This window comes from Mizuhopecten yessoensis, unplaced genomic scaffold, assembly GCF_002113885.1.
Source record: "Mizuhopecten yessoensis strain PY_sf001 unplaced genomic scaffold, ASM211388v2 scaffold5459, whole genome shotgun sequence".
Classification (NCBI taxonomy): domain Eukaryota; kingdom Metazoa; phylum Mollusca; class Bivalvia; order Pectinida; family Pectinidae; genus Mizuhopecten; species Mizuhopecten yessoensis.
In genome coordinates, this window is record NW_018406060.1 from 630,772 (window position 1) to 650,273 (window position 19,502).

General features: G+C 36.2%; 1 protein-coding gene across 2 annotated transcripts; it reads right to left on the reverse strand.

Annotated features, from left to right (window-relative positions):
- Positions 1 to 7,880: 7,880 nt before the first annotated feature.
- Positions 7,881 to 17,912, reverse strand: LOC110450718. 2 transcript variants are annotated; one of them, XM_021498388.1, is made up of 4 exons: positions 17,598 to 17,912; positions 13,903 to 14,131; positions 11,252 to 11,324; positions 7,881 to 10,406 (listed from the first exon to the last, which is right to left on the reverse strand). In XM_021498388.1, the coding sequence occupies exons 2-4, from the start codon at positions 14,105 to 14,107 to the stop codon at positions 9,872 to 9,874; spliced, it is 813 nt and encodes a 270-aa protein (XP_021354063.1). In that variant the 5' UTR covers positions 14,108 to 14,131; positions 17,598 to 17,912; the 3' UTR covers positions 7,881 to 9,871. The 2 variants fall into 2 exon arrangements, with proteins under 2 accessions (XP_021354063.1, XP_021354064.1); XM_021498389.1 differs by lacking the exon at positions 17,598 to 17,912 and adding an exon at positions 14,532 to 14,768.
- Positions 17,913 to 19,502: the final 1,590 nt, after the last annotated feature.

The window sequence follows — 19,502 nt, forward strand, 5'->3', positions numbered from 1 at the left end:
AACTCTTGACACATCGTTCCACGTAGTGAGACATGTAGAATCAAAAGATGCTATTATTGCATTGTTACAGGAGGTGAGACATAAGTCAGTTAAAACTCTTGACACATCGTTCTACGTAGTGAGACATGTAGAATCAAAGGATGCCATTATTGCATTGTTACAGGAGGTGAGACATGAGTAAGTTAAAACTCTTGACACATCGTACTACGTCGTGAGACAAGTCGAATCAAAGGATGCTATGATTGCATTTTATCATGAGGTGATACATAAGAAGTCAGTTAAAACTTTTGACACATCGTACCACGTAGTGAGACATGTAGAATCAAAGGAAGCTATTATTGCATTGTTACAGGAGGTGAGACATGAGTAAGTTAAAACTCTTGACACATCGTACTACGTAGTGAGACATGTAGAATCAAAGGATGCTATTATTGCGTTGTTTCAGGAGGTGAGACATGAGTAAGTTAAAACTCTTGACACATCGTACTACGTAGTGAGACAAGTAGAATCAAAGGCTGCTATTATTGAATTGTTACAGGAGGTGAGACATGAGAAGTCATTTAAAACTCTTTGACACATCGTACTACGTTGTTAGACATGTAGAATCAAAAGATGCTATTATTAAATTGTTACAGGAGGTCAGACATAAGTAAGTTAAAACTCTTGACACATGGTTCCACGTAGTGAGACATGTAGAATCAAAGGATGCTATTATTGCATTGTTACAGGAGGTGAGACATAAGTAAGTTAAAACTCTTGACACATCGTACTACGTAGTGAGACAAGTAGAATCAAAGGCTGCTATTATTGAATTGTTACAGGAGGTGAGACATGAGAAGTCATTTAAAACTCTTTGACACATCGTACTACGTTGTTAGACATGTAGAATCAAAAGATGCTATTATTGAATTGTTACAGGAGGTGAGACATGAGAAGTCATTTAAAACTCTTTGACACATCGTACTACGTTGTTAGACATGTAGAATCAAAAGATGCTATTATTAAATTGTTACAGGAGGTCAGACATAAGTAAGTTAAAACTCTTGACACATGGTTCCACGTAGTGAGACATGTAGAATCAAAGGATGCTATTATTGCATTGTTACAGGAGGTGAGACATAAGTAAGTTAAAACTCTTGACACATCGTTCCACGTAGTGAGACATGTAGAATCAAAGGATGCTATTATTGCGTTGTTTCAGGAGGTGAGACATGAGTAAGTTAAAACTCTTGACACAGCGTACTACGTCGTGAGACAAGTCGAATCAAAGGATGCTATGATTGCATTTTATCATGAGGGGATACATAAGAAGTCAGTTAAAACTTTTGACACATCGTACCACGTAGAGCATATAAGAGAAAACTCACATGTAATCTTACCATTGAGAGATGCCCATGCATCATCAACTAAAACGGTATTGAAAAGGCCCCCTTGACCTGTATTGCTTGCATCATTTCCTGCATCTCATTAGAAGAGAAGAATTGTGTTATCTGGATTCATCGATTACCTAAGCGACCTAAACAGCAGCTAAAAACAACCAAAGCGTAGGATCCTACTACGGTCATGATATCGACGCATGGTTTTGACATTAGACGAATTATCTATACCAATACACGCCGTCGTTACTGAGCTGATGTCGGCTTATTCAGAGGCTTCTTGGATTTCGAATCGACGCTCAACTTATTACACTTCAGAATCATAAGAGATTCGTTCTCAGCCAGTTTGGTCAAAATCTCAAAAGGCGGTAAGAGAAAACTTTTGTAATTCGCAGAACAAATGGACAAATGTGCAAGCTTTACGTTGATTGCAGGTGAGCAAAACGTGTTTTGTGAAAATTGAAATCAGTCCCAATATCATCTTTGGATTTTCATTTGAAAACAAGAGTACCGCGGGGCGGAACAATATACGCCCGTCGAATGCCATAAAGTGTCATATACTTTCTTGCATTGAAATAAGATCTGTATCATTCTAAAAGTGGCTAGCTGACATGCTATAAAAAAATGTAGGAGAAAATCTCCGGATAAAATATTCAAATACTGAAATGAACAAAGGACAATGACTTTTGCAAAAATCGTCGAATCAAAATTCTGTTTAGAGAAACACCACTTCATATGATGATAATGTAAAGTTTCAAAGAGATCTGTTGAAAAATGTAGGAGGAGATTGCCGGACAAACAAAAGTTTACGCCGGACGGAGGGACAAACCCATACCATAATACTCTCGTCAAATTTGACGGGCGTATACAAAGTATAATCAAGGCTTATATTAGGATAATGTAATGGTTTCAAGATCATGCATTCATCGATCATCTACATATCTTAAATGCATCATACGACTTAACGAATGCGTCAAATTGCTGATAAATGAAAAAAGAAAATAAATAGCAAGTTGGGAAACAATATTCGTATGTAATTACAACCTTTTGCATAACACAGGTAGCACAAAATAAACATAAAACAACAACACTTGCTAATAATAATAAGTATAATTTATTATTCAAAATAATAGAAATAAAATTTACTATAAAAACAATGATGAAATATACACTACACGACCTTGCCCAAGGATTATGAAGCTGTCTTCGACTTGAATTTAAAATATCGATGAACACATTATTTTTGTCTCGCCTTATTTTAGCGTGTTCTATCCCATCTTTTCGTATTGCAGAGTTATCTTCTCTTGAGAGCAGGTATTGATTGTTACGTCATTTGTTTGTGAGAGTAACGTCATCATTTTTTGAGAAAACGACGCAATTTTCTCACACAAACCAATGACGTAACAACTAATACCTTCTCCCAAGAGAAGATAACTCTGCAATACGCAAAGACGGAATATCTCACGAAAAATATCTAAGTTTTATACGTAATTGAGAAGATGTTTCAACTTTCTGTGTAATCTTCGCATAGAATTTCAATTCGCAAATGAGTCTTCTCTCAATTCAACAGGAAAAATATTCTCGTGAAAATTAGAAGGATTTGCAGCAGACAATATTTACATGCACGTGAAATCACATTTTAATAAATTATGAAAAAACATTTGCATAAATCCGAGGCCAGCTCATCTTGAGCATGCAAGATCACAATCGTGACTCGACATCTGTCTGTTTAAACAAGAGCAATATTAATATTCCTGATACGACAAGCAAAAACGCCATCTTACCAGTATTGAAGTTGTTATCGGCAAAATAACGTATAAGTAAATACTTTAAATGTTCCAACAATAATTAAGATACGTATTGGTAGTATTATTATTCGGTGTTAAAAGTGTTTATTAATAAATACAGTTCGTGTTTTAATGAATACATGTAGCTTTAATATATATATATCACAAAAATCAAATATTCAGCGTCTCAAGTAGTCTCGTTGAACCAGACGCTTGATCACTTGTAATTCAAGAAGAGTCTGGTTGAACGAGACTACGTCTCAAGGAACAGCTAAAATTGATTACATTGGATATCTAAATGTTCTTTAAGCGCTACGGTGTGTTCATTAGTATTAAACAAGGGGAAACTAAGTAATCAAATAATAACGACATTACGCTTCAGGAACTTCGTCACGGCACGTTATAACTACGTCACGAGTGTCATATATTTCAATACATTTTACGTCTCATGTTAACAACTTCGATAGCTCGAAATGGAAACGACCGCGGATTCAGTATCTGGGAAGGGGAAATTTATTTTCCTTTCGGAAACCAGTTCGTGTCTTACACACACGTAACTAGTATATTAGTAGCACGTTGAACACGTGATGTGTTGCTATATAAATATTCTCGAGTCACATTTGCCTTGACCGGGCTTTACTGCTACATGGGCATAATGAAAACGTACTTTTTTTTTTGTATTAGAAGTTTTTCAATTCCATGTCTTTATTTTCTTCCTTATAGAACAGGACTAGCAGGCCATAAATACAAACAATAGTGTTCATATTATTTGTAACTTGATACATCGCAATGCATGCCACTGTTTCGCGATATTTTCCCGACGAAACTTTTAGGAATTTTTGTTAAATTATATTTACAAACAAAGTATTTGTTGCCATACCTAACCTATGAGACTTGGTTATTGCTAGTTTAACTGTGACAAAGATGTTTACTGCAATGTAAAATTTAAAAGGCATCAAACACACAGCTTTATAAACGAATTGCTTAAGTTTTGTTCATCAAGTCATTTATATCAATCCAGAATTCGAAGGGAAGGCTTTATGTGGAACGTATTACACCGTCAGTCTTTTAACCTCAACAAACGACTAAGTAGATAGACTCTTAACACACCTTACTGTATTGCTATAAAATATTGCTAAAATGTATTTCAATATATCTTTCCAATAGCATTACCCTTACCAAACAGTTTTGTTTGTGTTTGGGGTTTTACATCTTCGCAACCATCCTTGATATCCAGGAGTTACGCTCACTTTCGCTCTCTGCACCCCTGGAATATGTCATAGTAAAATTGAAGGCTCATTGTGCGCCACCTTGTTGATGAGACAAGAAGACTTGTTCGATCCTTTGAGGTACATCAAAAGAATTTCGCGGTCACGTAACGGTAAAAATGACAGGCTTTGAAGTCGGGCGTCTCTCCTTTGTAATCTTCAAAGGACAGGTATCTGCCTATCCATTGGTCAGTGGATTTTTTACCCGACACCAATGAAACAGCTATCTTTGTGCCTTCAATTTTGCCATGACAAATTATATAGGTGTAGAGAGCAAAAGTGAGCGTAACCCCTGTATATCGAGGATGCTTCGCAACAGCAAGGATCATATGCTGACCAAACAGCTGACATACAGAACAAAATCCACAATTATACTAATTACCCATGTCGGTAGCGTAAATAAATCCAATAAAATATACATTCTTAGAACATCAGCTTGTGATCTCCAACAGTTACAATTCTAACACCACAAAGACAATAATGACACGGAAAGTCCCGAGTTTGTTAATAACTTGTTTTCATCCATAAATTCATAGAATTGTATCAAAAGTGTTGAAATTCATACAATATATGTGATTGTGTCAACGTTATAGAAAAGCATGGTAACAACTGATGAGTTTATCATACATGATAGCGAAACAAGCAACATACTATCTCATTCCTTTCATTTTATAATACTGTTTTGTGGGCACTACTGTTTCTCTCAGATATACATTTACAACAGAATAGAACCAGGAACGTTACAAAGGGTGTAAATAATGTGTTGACATTAATGCGTACAATCAGAGGGTATTATCAGCGTCTAGTATCATACGTCGGTATGTGGGATATAGCTAGTCTACCAAAGGGTGTAGAATTTCCATATCCCACATACTTATATAACGATTTACTCCTTCGCTCATCTCTTCAATTACGGTAAAATATTACATTTACAATTCAAATGCCACACTTATTATACCCCCGCAGAAGTAAGGGGGTATACTGGAATCAGCTTGTCTGTGTCTGTCCGTAGAAAGATTTTGTCCGGACAAATTCTTCTAAAGTTATGGATGGATTTCAACGAAACTTTCCAGATATGATAACTACCACCTGAAGTTGTGCATCCAGGTATTAGTTTTTCATTCTGACCCTTAATTATGGAGTTATTGTCCTTTGTTGAAGAATTCTTGTCCTGACAACTCCTCCAAGACTATGTGGCCAATTTCAACGCAAGTTTTGAGATATTATGATAACCCCCTTAAGTTGTGCATCCAGGTATTTTTTACAGACCTTTTCTATGGAGTTATTGCCCTTTGTTGAAAACTTCTTGGCCTGACAACTCTTCCTTATCTACTTGGCCATTTTTTATTTTTTTTTACAGATATGGTAACTGCCCCCTGACGTTGTGCATCCAAGTAGTACTTTTTCATTCAAACCCTTTTAAAAGGAGTTATATATAACAAGAGGCCCAGGGCCTTAATAGCCCACCTGGTATTTTATTTTTCAATTTAAAACCTGCTGAGTACCATACAGATTTACCAAAGGAGTACAAGAAACAAAGTTGCAAGAAGAACTACATATAAATCTGTTTTGGTGGGAAAGACACCAAGAAAATGAGTTTCCATGTTATGTCCCAATTTTCCTCTATTTCCCCTATTTGGCCCCACTCCTCTGCCCCTGGAGGGGAGGGGGCACAACTTCAATTTATAAATATTAAATTCCCTTTGCCCAAAGATTCTCTAGAACAAGTTTGGTCAAAATCCCTTCAACAGTACTGAAGGAGAAGGATCTTTAATGTTTTCCTCTATTTCCCCTAATTGGCCCCACCCATCTGCCACAAAGAAGGGCGCCCACACACCTCAGTTTATACAAAATTGATTCTTTTGTCCTTAAGCATGCTTCAGACTGCATTTGGTTTAAATCCCTTCACTTGTATAGTAGGAGATTTTTCTATTTCCCCTATTGCGCCCCGCCCCTCTGCCAAAAGAGGGGCCACATCCTCTGTTTATACAAACTTGAGGCTCCTTTGTCCAAAGATGCTCTAGAACAAATTTGGTCAAAATCCTTCTATTGGTTGAGAAGAAGAAGATTTTTAAAGATTGACCTATTTCCCCCCCTATTTGGCCCCACCCCTCTGCCCCAAGAGGGACCATACCCTCTGTTTATACAAAACTGAGAACCCTTTGGCCAATGATGCTCCAGACTAAATTTGGTCAAAATCCTCCGAGCCGTATAGGACAAGTAGCGTTTGAAAGAAAAAAGTTGACGGACGACGGACACCAGTAGACGGACAACAGATGACGGTCGCTGCGCCATGGCATAAGCTCACTTGGCCCTTCAAGCCAGGTGAGCTAAAAATAGAAATAAAAGTTAAATGTAGGCAATGTTTTGAAGTAACAATACAAATAGATTATATCTAAATATATAGACAATTGATTGTTTGTTTTGGCGCTCTTTACATTTTGAACATCAACACATATAAATAAAGAATATTTCACCATAACAAAATCATTACTTTACATATAAGATCTATATCAATAAAATGATACAAAATGCAATCATCACGATTTGTTTTAGAAAGGAAATAGATTCCACTGATACAAGTGTCAAACAACTACCGCTACAGTCAAGTGTCAAACAATTACAGCTACAGTAAAGTGTCAATCAATTACAGCTACAATAAAGTGCAAACAATTACAGCTAAAGTCAAGTGCAAACAATTACATTTAGGTGTCAAACAGTTACAGCTACAACTAAGTGTCAAACAATTACAGCTCCAGTTATATGTCAAACAATTACAGCTCCAGTTATATGTCAAACAATTACAGCTACAGTTATATGTCAAACAATTACAGCTACAGTTAAGTGTCAAACAATTACAGCTACAGTAAAGTGTCAATCAATTACAGCTACAGTAAACAATTACAGCTACAATAAAGTGCAAACAATTACAGCTACAGTAAAGTGCAAACAATTACATTTAGGTGTCAAACAGTTACAGCTACAACTAAGTGTCAAACAATTACAGCTACAGTAATATGTCAAACAATTACAGCTACAGTTATATGTCAAACAATTACAGCTACAGTTATGTCAAACAATTACAGCTAGTTATATGTCAAACAATAACAGCTAGTTATATGTCAAACAATTACAGCTACAGTAAAGTAAACTAAACAAAAAATCATCATAAATGTATTATCTTTTTAGACCAAAAAATAAAGGACATCTTTTAAGTGAAAAATGTTAAGAGGTTATATACAGACTACAGATTGTATAAATTATACACCCTGGTCTACCATAAACTACAAATACTGGTACAATGTATAAGTTATTGTATAATCTATAACGGTTCACTGTAGCCCCTAGATATAACAATGCAAATGTGTTTACCTAACCACTGCTTTTTAACAAATGTGGTACCAAAATAAATACATTTTTTCATGCAAAAATAATTTTGAAAATTCATATTAGATTCAACCTTTTTTTTATTGGATTTTCAGTACAGTTAGTCCATGATGAATATTCAAAAATTATCTACAAGTCAAGTTCTATTTGTACATTATTGCTACTTGAAACCTGTTATAATGCAGCAATAACTAACCCTGGTCTACCAGAAACATCTTTCCTATCATTGTAAATAATGTTAACTTGTCTTAAAAATACAATCGTCCTCTTTCCAGGGATCTGCCAAGATATGATAGCAGAATGAGCTGAAACGTTGTCATGCTAAGAATCTCTTTCCTCATTCAATAAGTAAAATTTCAAAATCAGTTTGCATGTTTTTTGAGACCAAACTACTGGAATGTGTTACACAGTGGAACAGTTTTTGTCAAAAAATGCCAGGTTAATAGGACTATGTGCATCATTTTAACAGAAACTTGATTTTATCCAAATGTCATAAAAAAAATGGAATACATGCATGCCATACCTAAACAAAACTCTTAATTTGCCTACTACTTTCTGTAAAACTGACATTAGCTTACCACAATTTTATATATAGAATGGTAATTTGATAATGTGAATTTGCCAAATTTCACGTATTGATACAAAATAGCAAAAAGGAAATAACAAATGGACTTGCTTCAGTAAAACCATACATTAACACAAATGTTGTATAATAATTTATTAATAAATATATTATTTACAATTAAGAACACCGATAAGGGTTATAAAATTCATATATTTTCACTTTTTTAAATTGTTTGTTGAAATATATGAATTTTGACTATCATTAAACCATCAATTAAATCACCAATACTTTTTTTTTACATGTAAATACAGGGGATTTGTAACCCATAAGGGACCTTATGATAACCAGGAAAAATTGATAAAAAAAAATAAAAAAATACTTATTAGATAATAATGTATAACTTGTATTCTATTTCATAATCACTGACAACTAATGGCAAAGCAAAGTTCCAATAAAGAATGTAAAGGAACAGACTGATATGTGTCTATTTACCCTTTCACCACTGTAGACCATAATGGACTCATCCATATCAATACATGGTCGAGTCTACGAAAAAGGCATAGGGGTGAAAGGGTTTAGGTACAAAAATAATGGGTACATCTCGAGATACTGAGTCAATGATAAGACATGTGAAAACATGGTTTACATTATACCAACCTTTCACACGGAGAGGTTTTGATTACAGGAACATGTCACATGCGATAAAGCTGAATATAAAAATCGACAATACAGTGTCTATATAAAGACGACATGTTCCTGTGGTTTTGATAGCACTGTAAATGTTTTATTAGCAAATCAATTATATGGACAAACTTTAAATAATGGATTATCCTGATATCCTGACAGGATATGAAACCTTAAATTGAATGCAACATAAAATCAGTACAATGAAATATTCTGAAATGAAAATAATTAAATACTGTTTTTAGGATCTCAATATGAGTTTTAATCAATCATTATTACTCAGTAAACCTTTTTGTTTTGTTTTGATCTCTGTCCATATAACTTATATAACCACATAGTTTAATGATGACAAGCATGTTTATAGTTAACTGTAAATTATTATATCACACAGGGATTACAGAAGAGTGTAAACTCCAACTGTATGATACATTTATTGGACCGAACTGTCATTTACCACACTACCAAATGTATAGGGGATTAAAAGACATTCTTCTCCAAACTCAACCAAGAACATACTGAATTGGACAATCACATACAGCCAAACTGATTCATCCTTTCAGCACTGTAGACCATAATGGACTCATCCATATCAATGCATGGAAGACTCTATTAAAGTTACCTAGGGGTGAAAGGGTTATAAGACATTCTTCTCCAAACTGAACCAAGAACATACTGAATTGGACAATCACATACAGCCAAACTGATTAATCCTTTCAGCACTGTAGACCATAATGGACTCATCCATATCAATGCATGGTAGAGTCTACTCAAGTTACATAGGGGTGAAAGGGTTACTATATCAAATCACTTCTGATTTTCATACACAGTCTGTTCTTCATCCTCCTCAACTTCACTAGTTTGTGTCGGATCAGCTTTCGGTGGTTCTGTTCTTTTTTTGGGAACATTTTCATAATCTCTTGGTTCCTGTTCTTTACTTGTTTCTAACACAGAGTTAGTATTGGGAGGCTTTGGTGCCTCTTCACTGGGAAAATTTTTGGTTTGACGTAGGTTTGGGGTATCTGCGTCACTGTACATCTCTGTGGGTTCTTCGTTTGTAGTAGTGGTGTCATTCCCCATGTAGTACTCAATATTATCAGGCCCACTGTATATATCACGCGTTGGGGGTTCAGGCTTTACATACGAGGGTTCTTTATTTTCATAATGTGGCTCGTTGAATGATTGTGTGATTGATACGACCACTGGAGTTGGTTTTTTTGACCTTTTCCTTTCATCTTTATAATTCATAGTTTCCATATTTACTAAATCAGAAACAGAAGGGGGGAGCACTTGTAAATTATTCGATTTTTCATTTTGTTTTTTCCTTTTACGGCGCTTCCATCTACAAATGAAAACGAAAACGGTACTCTTTAACAGTATTTTCATATCTTTTTTAAACGTTGAAATTGAATACTATATACTATTGGCTCAATGCACTTGATGTTAGTTCCAGTTTTCTACCCATTTTTTGCTAATGTCATTGGATATACATGTGTACTGGTGATCATTCACGCCAGGTAAATGGAAGTTACATGAGGCTGTGGCTAATTAATTCAATCAAATACTGATTGTTTTAGCTTTTCTGATTATTCCTACAATGATTCTTTTCTCTGGAGCCCAACATATTTTTTCTTTCTGTTTTACAATAACCAAAAGAGTAAGACATCATTCCTGCAGTGATTAAATCCCAAGCACATTTTTTTCTGATTATCTCCCCTGAATCACTGTTATTATTAGCTTATTTCCTAATATTTGTCTTGTACATCTTAAAGTAGTTGATTATTGTAAAGCACTTAATACTTAACTCTCACGCATGCTCTTCATATTGAATTTGCGAAAGAAACAACATCATTTATATTTTTATAATTTGTGTCGCAATAAATATTTACAAAATATTTTAAATCTGCATTTGTCTCTTCTTCATGAAGTAGTGCAAAAAGATTGACCTCATGCAACCTCCGTAACTTTTTGAAATCAATTCCAACTTAAAGGTCAATATCAATAACAGATGTAATTCTTCTTGAAGGAAAAAATAATAACAGCATCATTAAAGCTTAAGTGAGGTAATGAACAACACGTCTGAGAAGAGGCTACATGTATACAGATAGGTTGATGGATTTGTTTTAACATCAGAATTATCATTGAATGACTTCTGTCAACAATCCAAGGTCATCAATAATTACTTACCGAAAAATGAAAATCACGACTGCAGCAATGACCAGTAGCATCAGGATGCCCCCAACAACTCCTCCTACAATAGCTGTAAAGACACAAGGGTCATTAATAGTGTTGATAACTCATTCATCCCTCAGGACACATTTGAACTCTTCCAATTCAAAGGTTGGAATAGTCCATTATGAAATTTCAGGGGTGAATGAGTTAAGATCAAGGTCAATTAATGAACTTTGAATGTTGACACATATTAAAAAACCAATAATGAAATACATTTAATTGGCCATGTTATTCAATTTTCAAGAAAAAAAACCATACAACTTTATAACAAAATGTGGGAGATAACTCTTGTCTTTTGAAGTTATATATTATCAATACAGTCTGTTCTATTTTGGTATGGGGGATATGGAAAATCTATCCTTGGTGTAAAATTTGGGACAGATTTATAAAAATTCTATACCTGATGTTAGAATGTCCATATATCTCATACCTACATACTTGAACCTTTTCCTCCCTCCTAGCTCTTACCTGATATTTCCATCACAAAACACATCCCACACAATACACACCCCACACATCCCACACAATACACATCCCACGCAATACACAGCCCACACATCCCACACAATACACATCCCACATAATACACACCCCACACATCCCACACAATACACATCCCACGCAATACACACCCCACACATCCCACACAATACACATCCCACACAATCCACACCCCACACATCCCACACAATACACATCCCACGCAATACACAGCCCACACATCCCACACAATACACAACCCACATAATACACACCCCACACATCCCACACAATACACAGCCCACACAATACACATCCCACACAATACACATCCATCACAATACACATCCCACGCAATACACATCCATCACAATACACATCCCATGCAATACACATCCCACACAATATACATCCCACATAATACACATCCCACACAATACACATCCCGCACAAAACACATCCCACACAATACACATCCCACACAATACACATCCCACACAATACACATCCATCACAATACACATCCCATGCAATATACATCCCACACAATACACATCCCACATAATACACATCCCACACAATACACATCCCACACAAAACACATCCCACACAATACACATCCCACACAATACACATCCCACACAATATACATCCCACGCAAAACACACCCCACACAATATACATCCCATCACAATACACATCCCACACAATACACATCCCACACAATATACATCCCACGCAAAACACACCCCACACAATATACATCCCATCACAATACACATCCCACACAATACACATCCCACACAATATACATCCCACGCAAAACACACCCCACACAATATACATCCCATCACAATACACATCCCACACAATACACATCCCACACAATATACATCCCACGCAAAACACACCCCACACAATATACATCCCATCACAATACACATCCCACACAATACACATCCCACACAATATACATCCCACGCAAAACACACCCCACACAATATACATCCCATCACAATACACATCCCACACAATACACAAACCACACAATACACATCCCATCACAATTCACATCCCACACAATACACATCCATCACAATACATATCGATCACAATACACACCCATCACAATACAGTTCCATCACAAAACACATCCATCACAATACACATCCCACGCATCCCACACAATACACATCCCACACAATACACATCCATCACAATACACATCCCATGCATCCCACACAATACACATCCCACACAATACACATCCCGCACAATACACATCCATCACAATACACATCCACCACAATACACATCCATCACAATACATAGATTTACCATTAATACAATTAGCATATATTATTCAATTATAGCCTTTGGCTGAGGTCGATACCTGGATTTATCTACCCGAGAAAAGATATTTGACAGAGGATGCAGTCCGAGGTCAATATATCTTTTCTCTGGTTGATAAATCCAGGTATCGCCCGAAGTCAAAGGCTACAATTGTTTTATTATTTTCAAAACAGTAATGTTAGCAATCTGGAAAAAAATCACAGCAAAAATCTACGGAAGCGGGACGACGCGTTTGTTTGGAGTCATTTTTAGAAACACCCAATCCTTCAACAAAAATCATGCGCTCCAAGTCAATATCGGTTTTTATCGGTGGACACGTGATGCACTCCTGGCCAATAACTTGTCGGGAATAAAATGAAAAAATAATAAATACATTAATCAATTCAATTTTGAGGAATTCGCAGGAGCTGCCTTATCAGGCGCTAACTGCTAGTCCTATGCCACCTGGCTAATATCTCCCTATGTGTGTATGCCTGCGTGTGTGCTGGAGATGTAATGCGTTCTGTTTGTAGTGGGGCCATGCTTTCAAAGGCATCATTTATAGTGCCACCTCACTTGAATGCTACAGCACAGATACCACAACATCCACCCCAGACCAATTCATACTCCACCTAGGTTATTGTAAGGGCAGGAGAAAAACACTTTCTCTTAATATCCATGCGTATGACGACTTCGGGGATCGAACCTCGGCCGCCTGCGTGGAAGTGTTAACCACTCGACCAATCCGCCCATAAATGTTTTGAATGTAACCTTTACATAATTTTGAAATATACCTCCAACATGATTAGGCTCCTCGCCCCCAGGGGTGGTACTGATGGTGGTCGATGTAGCATTAGTACTGCTGATGAGCTCAGTCGATGTTTGAGTGGTCGATGAGATCGTAGCTGTAGTGTTACCATCTTCTACAGTGCTGGTGCTGGGGGGGGTCGTGCGGATGGAGGTCGTCACCGCAACAGTCGTACTAGTTAGGTCTGCCATTGTTACAGGGTAAGGTGCTCTTATCTGTTAAGATTGGATGACAAAAATATTATTATCAAACATCTAATACAACAGATCAACCAGGTTAATGTTTGTTTTTTCTTTCTCTTGTATTACATGTTAAACTTTCATACATCCAGAATTACTGATAATCAGATTACAAGGTCAAGAATGTGACCTCTTGTCTTTGTTATTCAATTTTGATATACACAATGAAAGCTGTGATTACGCTTAACAAATATAAACAAAATGTCTGACAAAACAACAACTGTTTTATGTGAAAAAACTGCAATAGAAGATTTGTATATAAATTTGTAACACTCTGGTTTTCTGATCACTGATCAGGAATATTTATGATGATTATCATAAGGATATGAAACTACCTTTGAACAGAACACATAAAGAAAAACCGGCCAAGTGTTACCTTCAGTTTGTCTCCTTACTTCTCATAACTCACAGCACCCTCATTTAACTGTAGCTGTGACAAGGGGAATAACTTAATATATATTATCCAATAGAATTACCAGCTGATTCAGAGCTTATCAGAATGATGATTTTTTCTCGGAATCATCACTTCATCGATTACAGAAAATGCTACATTTGTTTCCGACTGTAATGTACAGCCTATAACCACTAGGGGATGGTTACACCACCAACAGCAAACACAAGTGTGTTTGTCAGTGTGGTAAGTGGACGTTTCCTATCTAGTGATATAGTTAAACATTACATGTCAATAGCTTAGTTGGGTTTTAGTGTAACAGTTACTCAGAGAGGAGTGACGTCAGAAATTTATAACGACAGATATTTTGAAGTATGACATTTCCGACAATCCAATTATATCTCCAAAAAGGGAGAAAGGAGAAATGCCGGTTTCTTGCTGTTAATTGCTTCTCATCATCTTCTTGTTATATTTTGAATCAGGACTTCTACTCCTACATTTTTTTGTTCTGCAAAACTTCATGGACATATAAATACATCTCTGCAATAACGATTGTGGCATACTAAAGAGTTCCACATATTCTTATTTAAAGAGTTATGGCCCTTAGTTAATTTTCCTACAGTGACACAATGTATGTTTTACTTGGGGATTCCAATCTTTATGGACATACACAGCTTGTCATTGTGGAGAAACCCATACTAAATTTGGGCACATTATATTTCTTGTTTACAGAGTTATGGCCCTTGGTATATTTCATTTATCATGACCAAAATTCCTATGTAATTTTGCTAAGGGTCACACATTTGTATGGACATATGCATCTAAGCATGGCAGAGTGTCACACTCAAAATTCATGAAATAATGCCTTTTATTTGCAGAGTAATGACTTTTTATTTGTTTTCTTTGTCCACTCCTTGACATCTTTTGACTTGGAGGCCTAAAACTATTGATATATATACGTCTTGGCTGTCTGAGTGTCACTAAATAAATCAAAGCTAAGGGGCTGGGCCCCTTATTCATAGAGTTATGGCCCTTTTAATATTTTCTGTCCAGTCCATGGCTATGACAATTTTTGGCATGTACGCATCTCCTTATTTCATGAATAAAAACACTTTCAGTAGCATCATCAAAACTATCAATTTTCTCTTCAACATACACTGTAAAACCAGTATCACATTTAAGTGAAAAGCTTGCCAATCTGATTTTGCACGAAGAAACAAGTTTTATCAACTCAGTTGATTTTATTCTTTTTCTCTATTACTTCCCTTTTTCATTTCATTAAGTTTCTATTTTATTATAAACTGACTATCAGACCTGACCTTAGATTTTATGAAGATTCTCGACTTGCTTACATTTGTATAGATCTCCCTCTTGTTTGAGAAATTAGGGTCTCTAGAATCAGACAGCCAAGTGATCAAAATTATAAGAGTTAACCCTTTCACCATTGTAAACCATAATGGACTCATCCAGATAAGTGCATGGGAGAGTCTACTAAAATTGCATAGGGGTGAAAGGGTTAATATTTTATAATCTAATCTTGCTTGTAGCATTTTCATTGGCTTAAAAAATTATGTTATCAGCCCGTAACGTAAAAAAAGGACGTCGCCGTTTGTAACGACGCTTTTGATTGGCTGATACAGCAGCGTAATAATTTCTAAGAGAAAAGACTCCATCAATAAAAAGTGGATTTCCACAGGGATTGTGTCAAGTAGATTAAATTATAAGGATTAACTTGAATATATTTTTCATGTTATGGAGCTATAACACAAAAAAACGGAGTGTACTGTCATCATAAACCACTTCGCGGTTTACTTAGAGTACACTCCGTTTTTTTGTGTTATATCTCCATCACATGAAAAATATATTCAAGTTAATCCTTAACTAAATAATTCAATATTCTAGAGACGGGGGTCAGTCTAATTATGATATAATAGTTACACATTCAAAACACTTTGATGTACATAATACATTGTACACTGTAGACCAGGAAGAGTTACATTCCTTGCCAAATTTAAAAAAAAAAAACATTTTATCGGCTCTTATGACTTTCAAAAAAAAAAATCAAAGAAATTTATTCTTACAACAAGTCATTCACATTCCAGTTTTTACACTTAATTATGTAACAATATTTTTGTTGATGCTGGTATCCTTAGTTTAACCCTTTCACCACTGTAGACCATAATGGACTCATCCAAATCAATGTATGGTAGAGTCTACTAAAGTTACCTAGGGGTGAAAGGGTTAACTTATGGGATAGGCACAGCAATCTAACATGGATAGAAGTATATGTATATATATATATAAAACATATTTTTTTACTGTACCCTATGGATAATATTGAACGGCAATGAAATGTTACAGTCGCTCGCTCTGACCTCCGTACTTCAAACATGGTTACAGTGACTACATGTATAACCTTTATCACTACAATATTACACGTCGGTTACAAAATTGACAGCTTCATTCAAACCTACCAGTGTGAAACGTGCACAGGTGTTTGGCACAAGGGCATACCAAACACATTTACTCATACTGATGTAACCAACATGTCTGCACTGTTGTTTGTGACCTAAATGAAATCTTAATCAGATTGTGTTCTAATCAGAGACGTAGATAGTTCTAATATTCTAGTAAGTAGTTCTTTACAATCAGACAATAGGCGTGTATACATGGTGATAGCATGAGAGTGCTTTCTGGTCAATGTATTTGAGTAAGTTATGGACGTCTTGACCCAAATTTCAGATTGTGTTATTATCGCCTGTGGCTAATATTATATGCTTAGCCAGCTTGACATTACTATCAGTGCCCAGGTATTCACAAGTCGGGGTGTAGTCTACCATGCAATGTTAACAGTAGGCAAAACGAAAGGTTATACTTTAAAAGCACAATTTATCAGTATTTATCTGTTTATAGTCATCGAACAAAATAAGTAAAAAGCTTCCGTTTATTAACAGTTAACATCAACAGTGTGAATTGACTTGTACGTCACGGCTGAACCCATCACAGACTTAGGTAGTTCAGTTGATAGGTAATTGTACGTCTACTTGGTACCTGTGTCTCGCGCTGACCATTTAGGACAGTCGCTGCTACTGTTAGTCCCTCCGTCCACACCTGTCCAGTTGTAACCGTCCGGACCAAGTACAGGTCGTGATACCCTAGGAAGGTAACATTTCGCCAGCTTCTAACTTCTGTCGCTCACCTATCACAGGAATATACACAGGAAGTCATCGCGGTATATATTGATAACACAACCAGGAAGCTAGTCCAAATTTCGGAGAATTTGTTAAACCTAGAAAACGCGGGAAATTCAAAACTATTCAATGTCCATTTAGCAATTACATTTTTCAAACTGATTCTCTGTTCTCTACGTTGTTTATATCGTAATATATATTATATTTCAATGAATGTAAAGTCTGTACCACAGGGGCAAGTCACAGATAAACCCATCCCGCTATATGCTTATAATCAAATAATCCCACGGTTCTGAAAGAAAAGGCGGGATTTATTCGTCTTATCGGCACGAGAAAGCAAGCAGCACGTGCTGTTGACTATAGCCGGGTACACGCGTACGTTGCTATAGAGTAGTTGGGTCATTCTCTAGCCGTGCGTACAGATTTTTTCTTTGTTTTATTTTTCATTAGTAATGAAATATGCTAGAATGATGTCCATGAATAGGGAAATTATATATATTTGTATTTCGACGTGTTGCGGGGTTTTTTTCGGGGAGTTTTTTTCTATAAACTGTAGCGCAGGTCCAGCGCTACGCCTAGACTATCCTGCAGGGGATGTTATTGTTTTCCCGCCAAGTCGGACACAGATTTCCGGGGATTATCTCCGGTTTTTTTTTCTGGGCGGCAAGTTAAGTTGAAGACGGCGAGCTCCGAGTATAATTTTTATATAGTGCTGCAAATATAATTGTGTCTTCAAGGTTTACTCTACATAATTAATGCAACATATACTTTGAATATTGGAACATGCAGGTTATCGAATGTATATTGTCGTCTTGTTGTCATTTTATAAAATGCATTAAACGCCGGGCTCTAAGGGCACACGGGCTAGTACGGCAAATGGATATTTGTCTTATTGTTGTGTTTGCGTAATAGTGGAGAGAAGACTAGAGACCATATAAGCATATACCAGTGTACATGGGATGACGCTTGTCTGTGCCTTACCCCCGAGGTGGCGACCGCCCCATTGAATTGCACAGGGACATTTTACATTTACATTTACGGCGATACTGCAAAGGCCCGTCGAACAGCATCAACTTGCAGGTTGACTTGTTTTGACATGAGCACTTAGTTACAGCTACACTAAGGTGTTCAAAATAAATTTAAACGTTTGATATAAACCCCTAAAGCGTATACATTTACACTGAACAGCTGTAACACATCCCAGGTCCATGTGTTCAATTGCATGATATGCTTGAAATATCAGAATTTTATAACTTCAGAAAAAATGTTCTTCTCGGTCCTCTCGCTATCGCAAAAAAATCGCAATATCTTGAAAACTGAGCTAGGCCTTCACGAGGTTCGCACTTTGTGGCCTTTTATTGTTTAAAATGAAGTATTTTCATAGCGTCATATAGCTAATCATTCAGGATACACTTTAACTACACAAACTTCAGAACATCTTGTATCTTAGGGCATATAATTGAGTTTAGAGACCATTAAAAACAATCGTATGCTCTTATATAGCGGCTTCCTTATAAAGCGTTGACGTATATGTCATTACACAAATGTTAAATAGAGGGGCGGGAAAGGGGGGGGGGAGGTCAAATACAAATAAAGTTTAAATTATTTTAGGAAAACCTTCTCCAAACATACTTAAACGAACCAAAAAGCTACCGGATTTCACTGTTTTGATAAACGAAAAGTGATTCTTCTAGGCGTTCCTTTAAGTGTCATTCTATATATAGTGTGACATTATATTATAGTCTACATGCAGTTGTGATTTTCC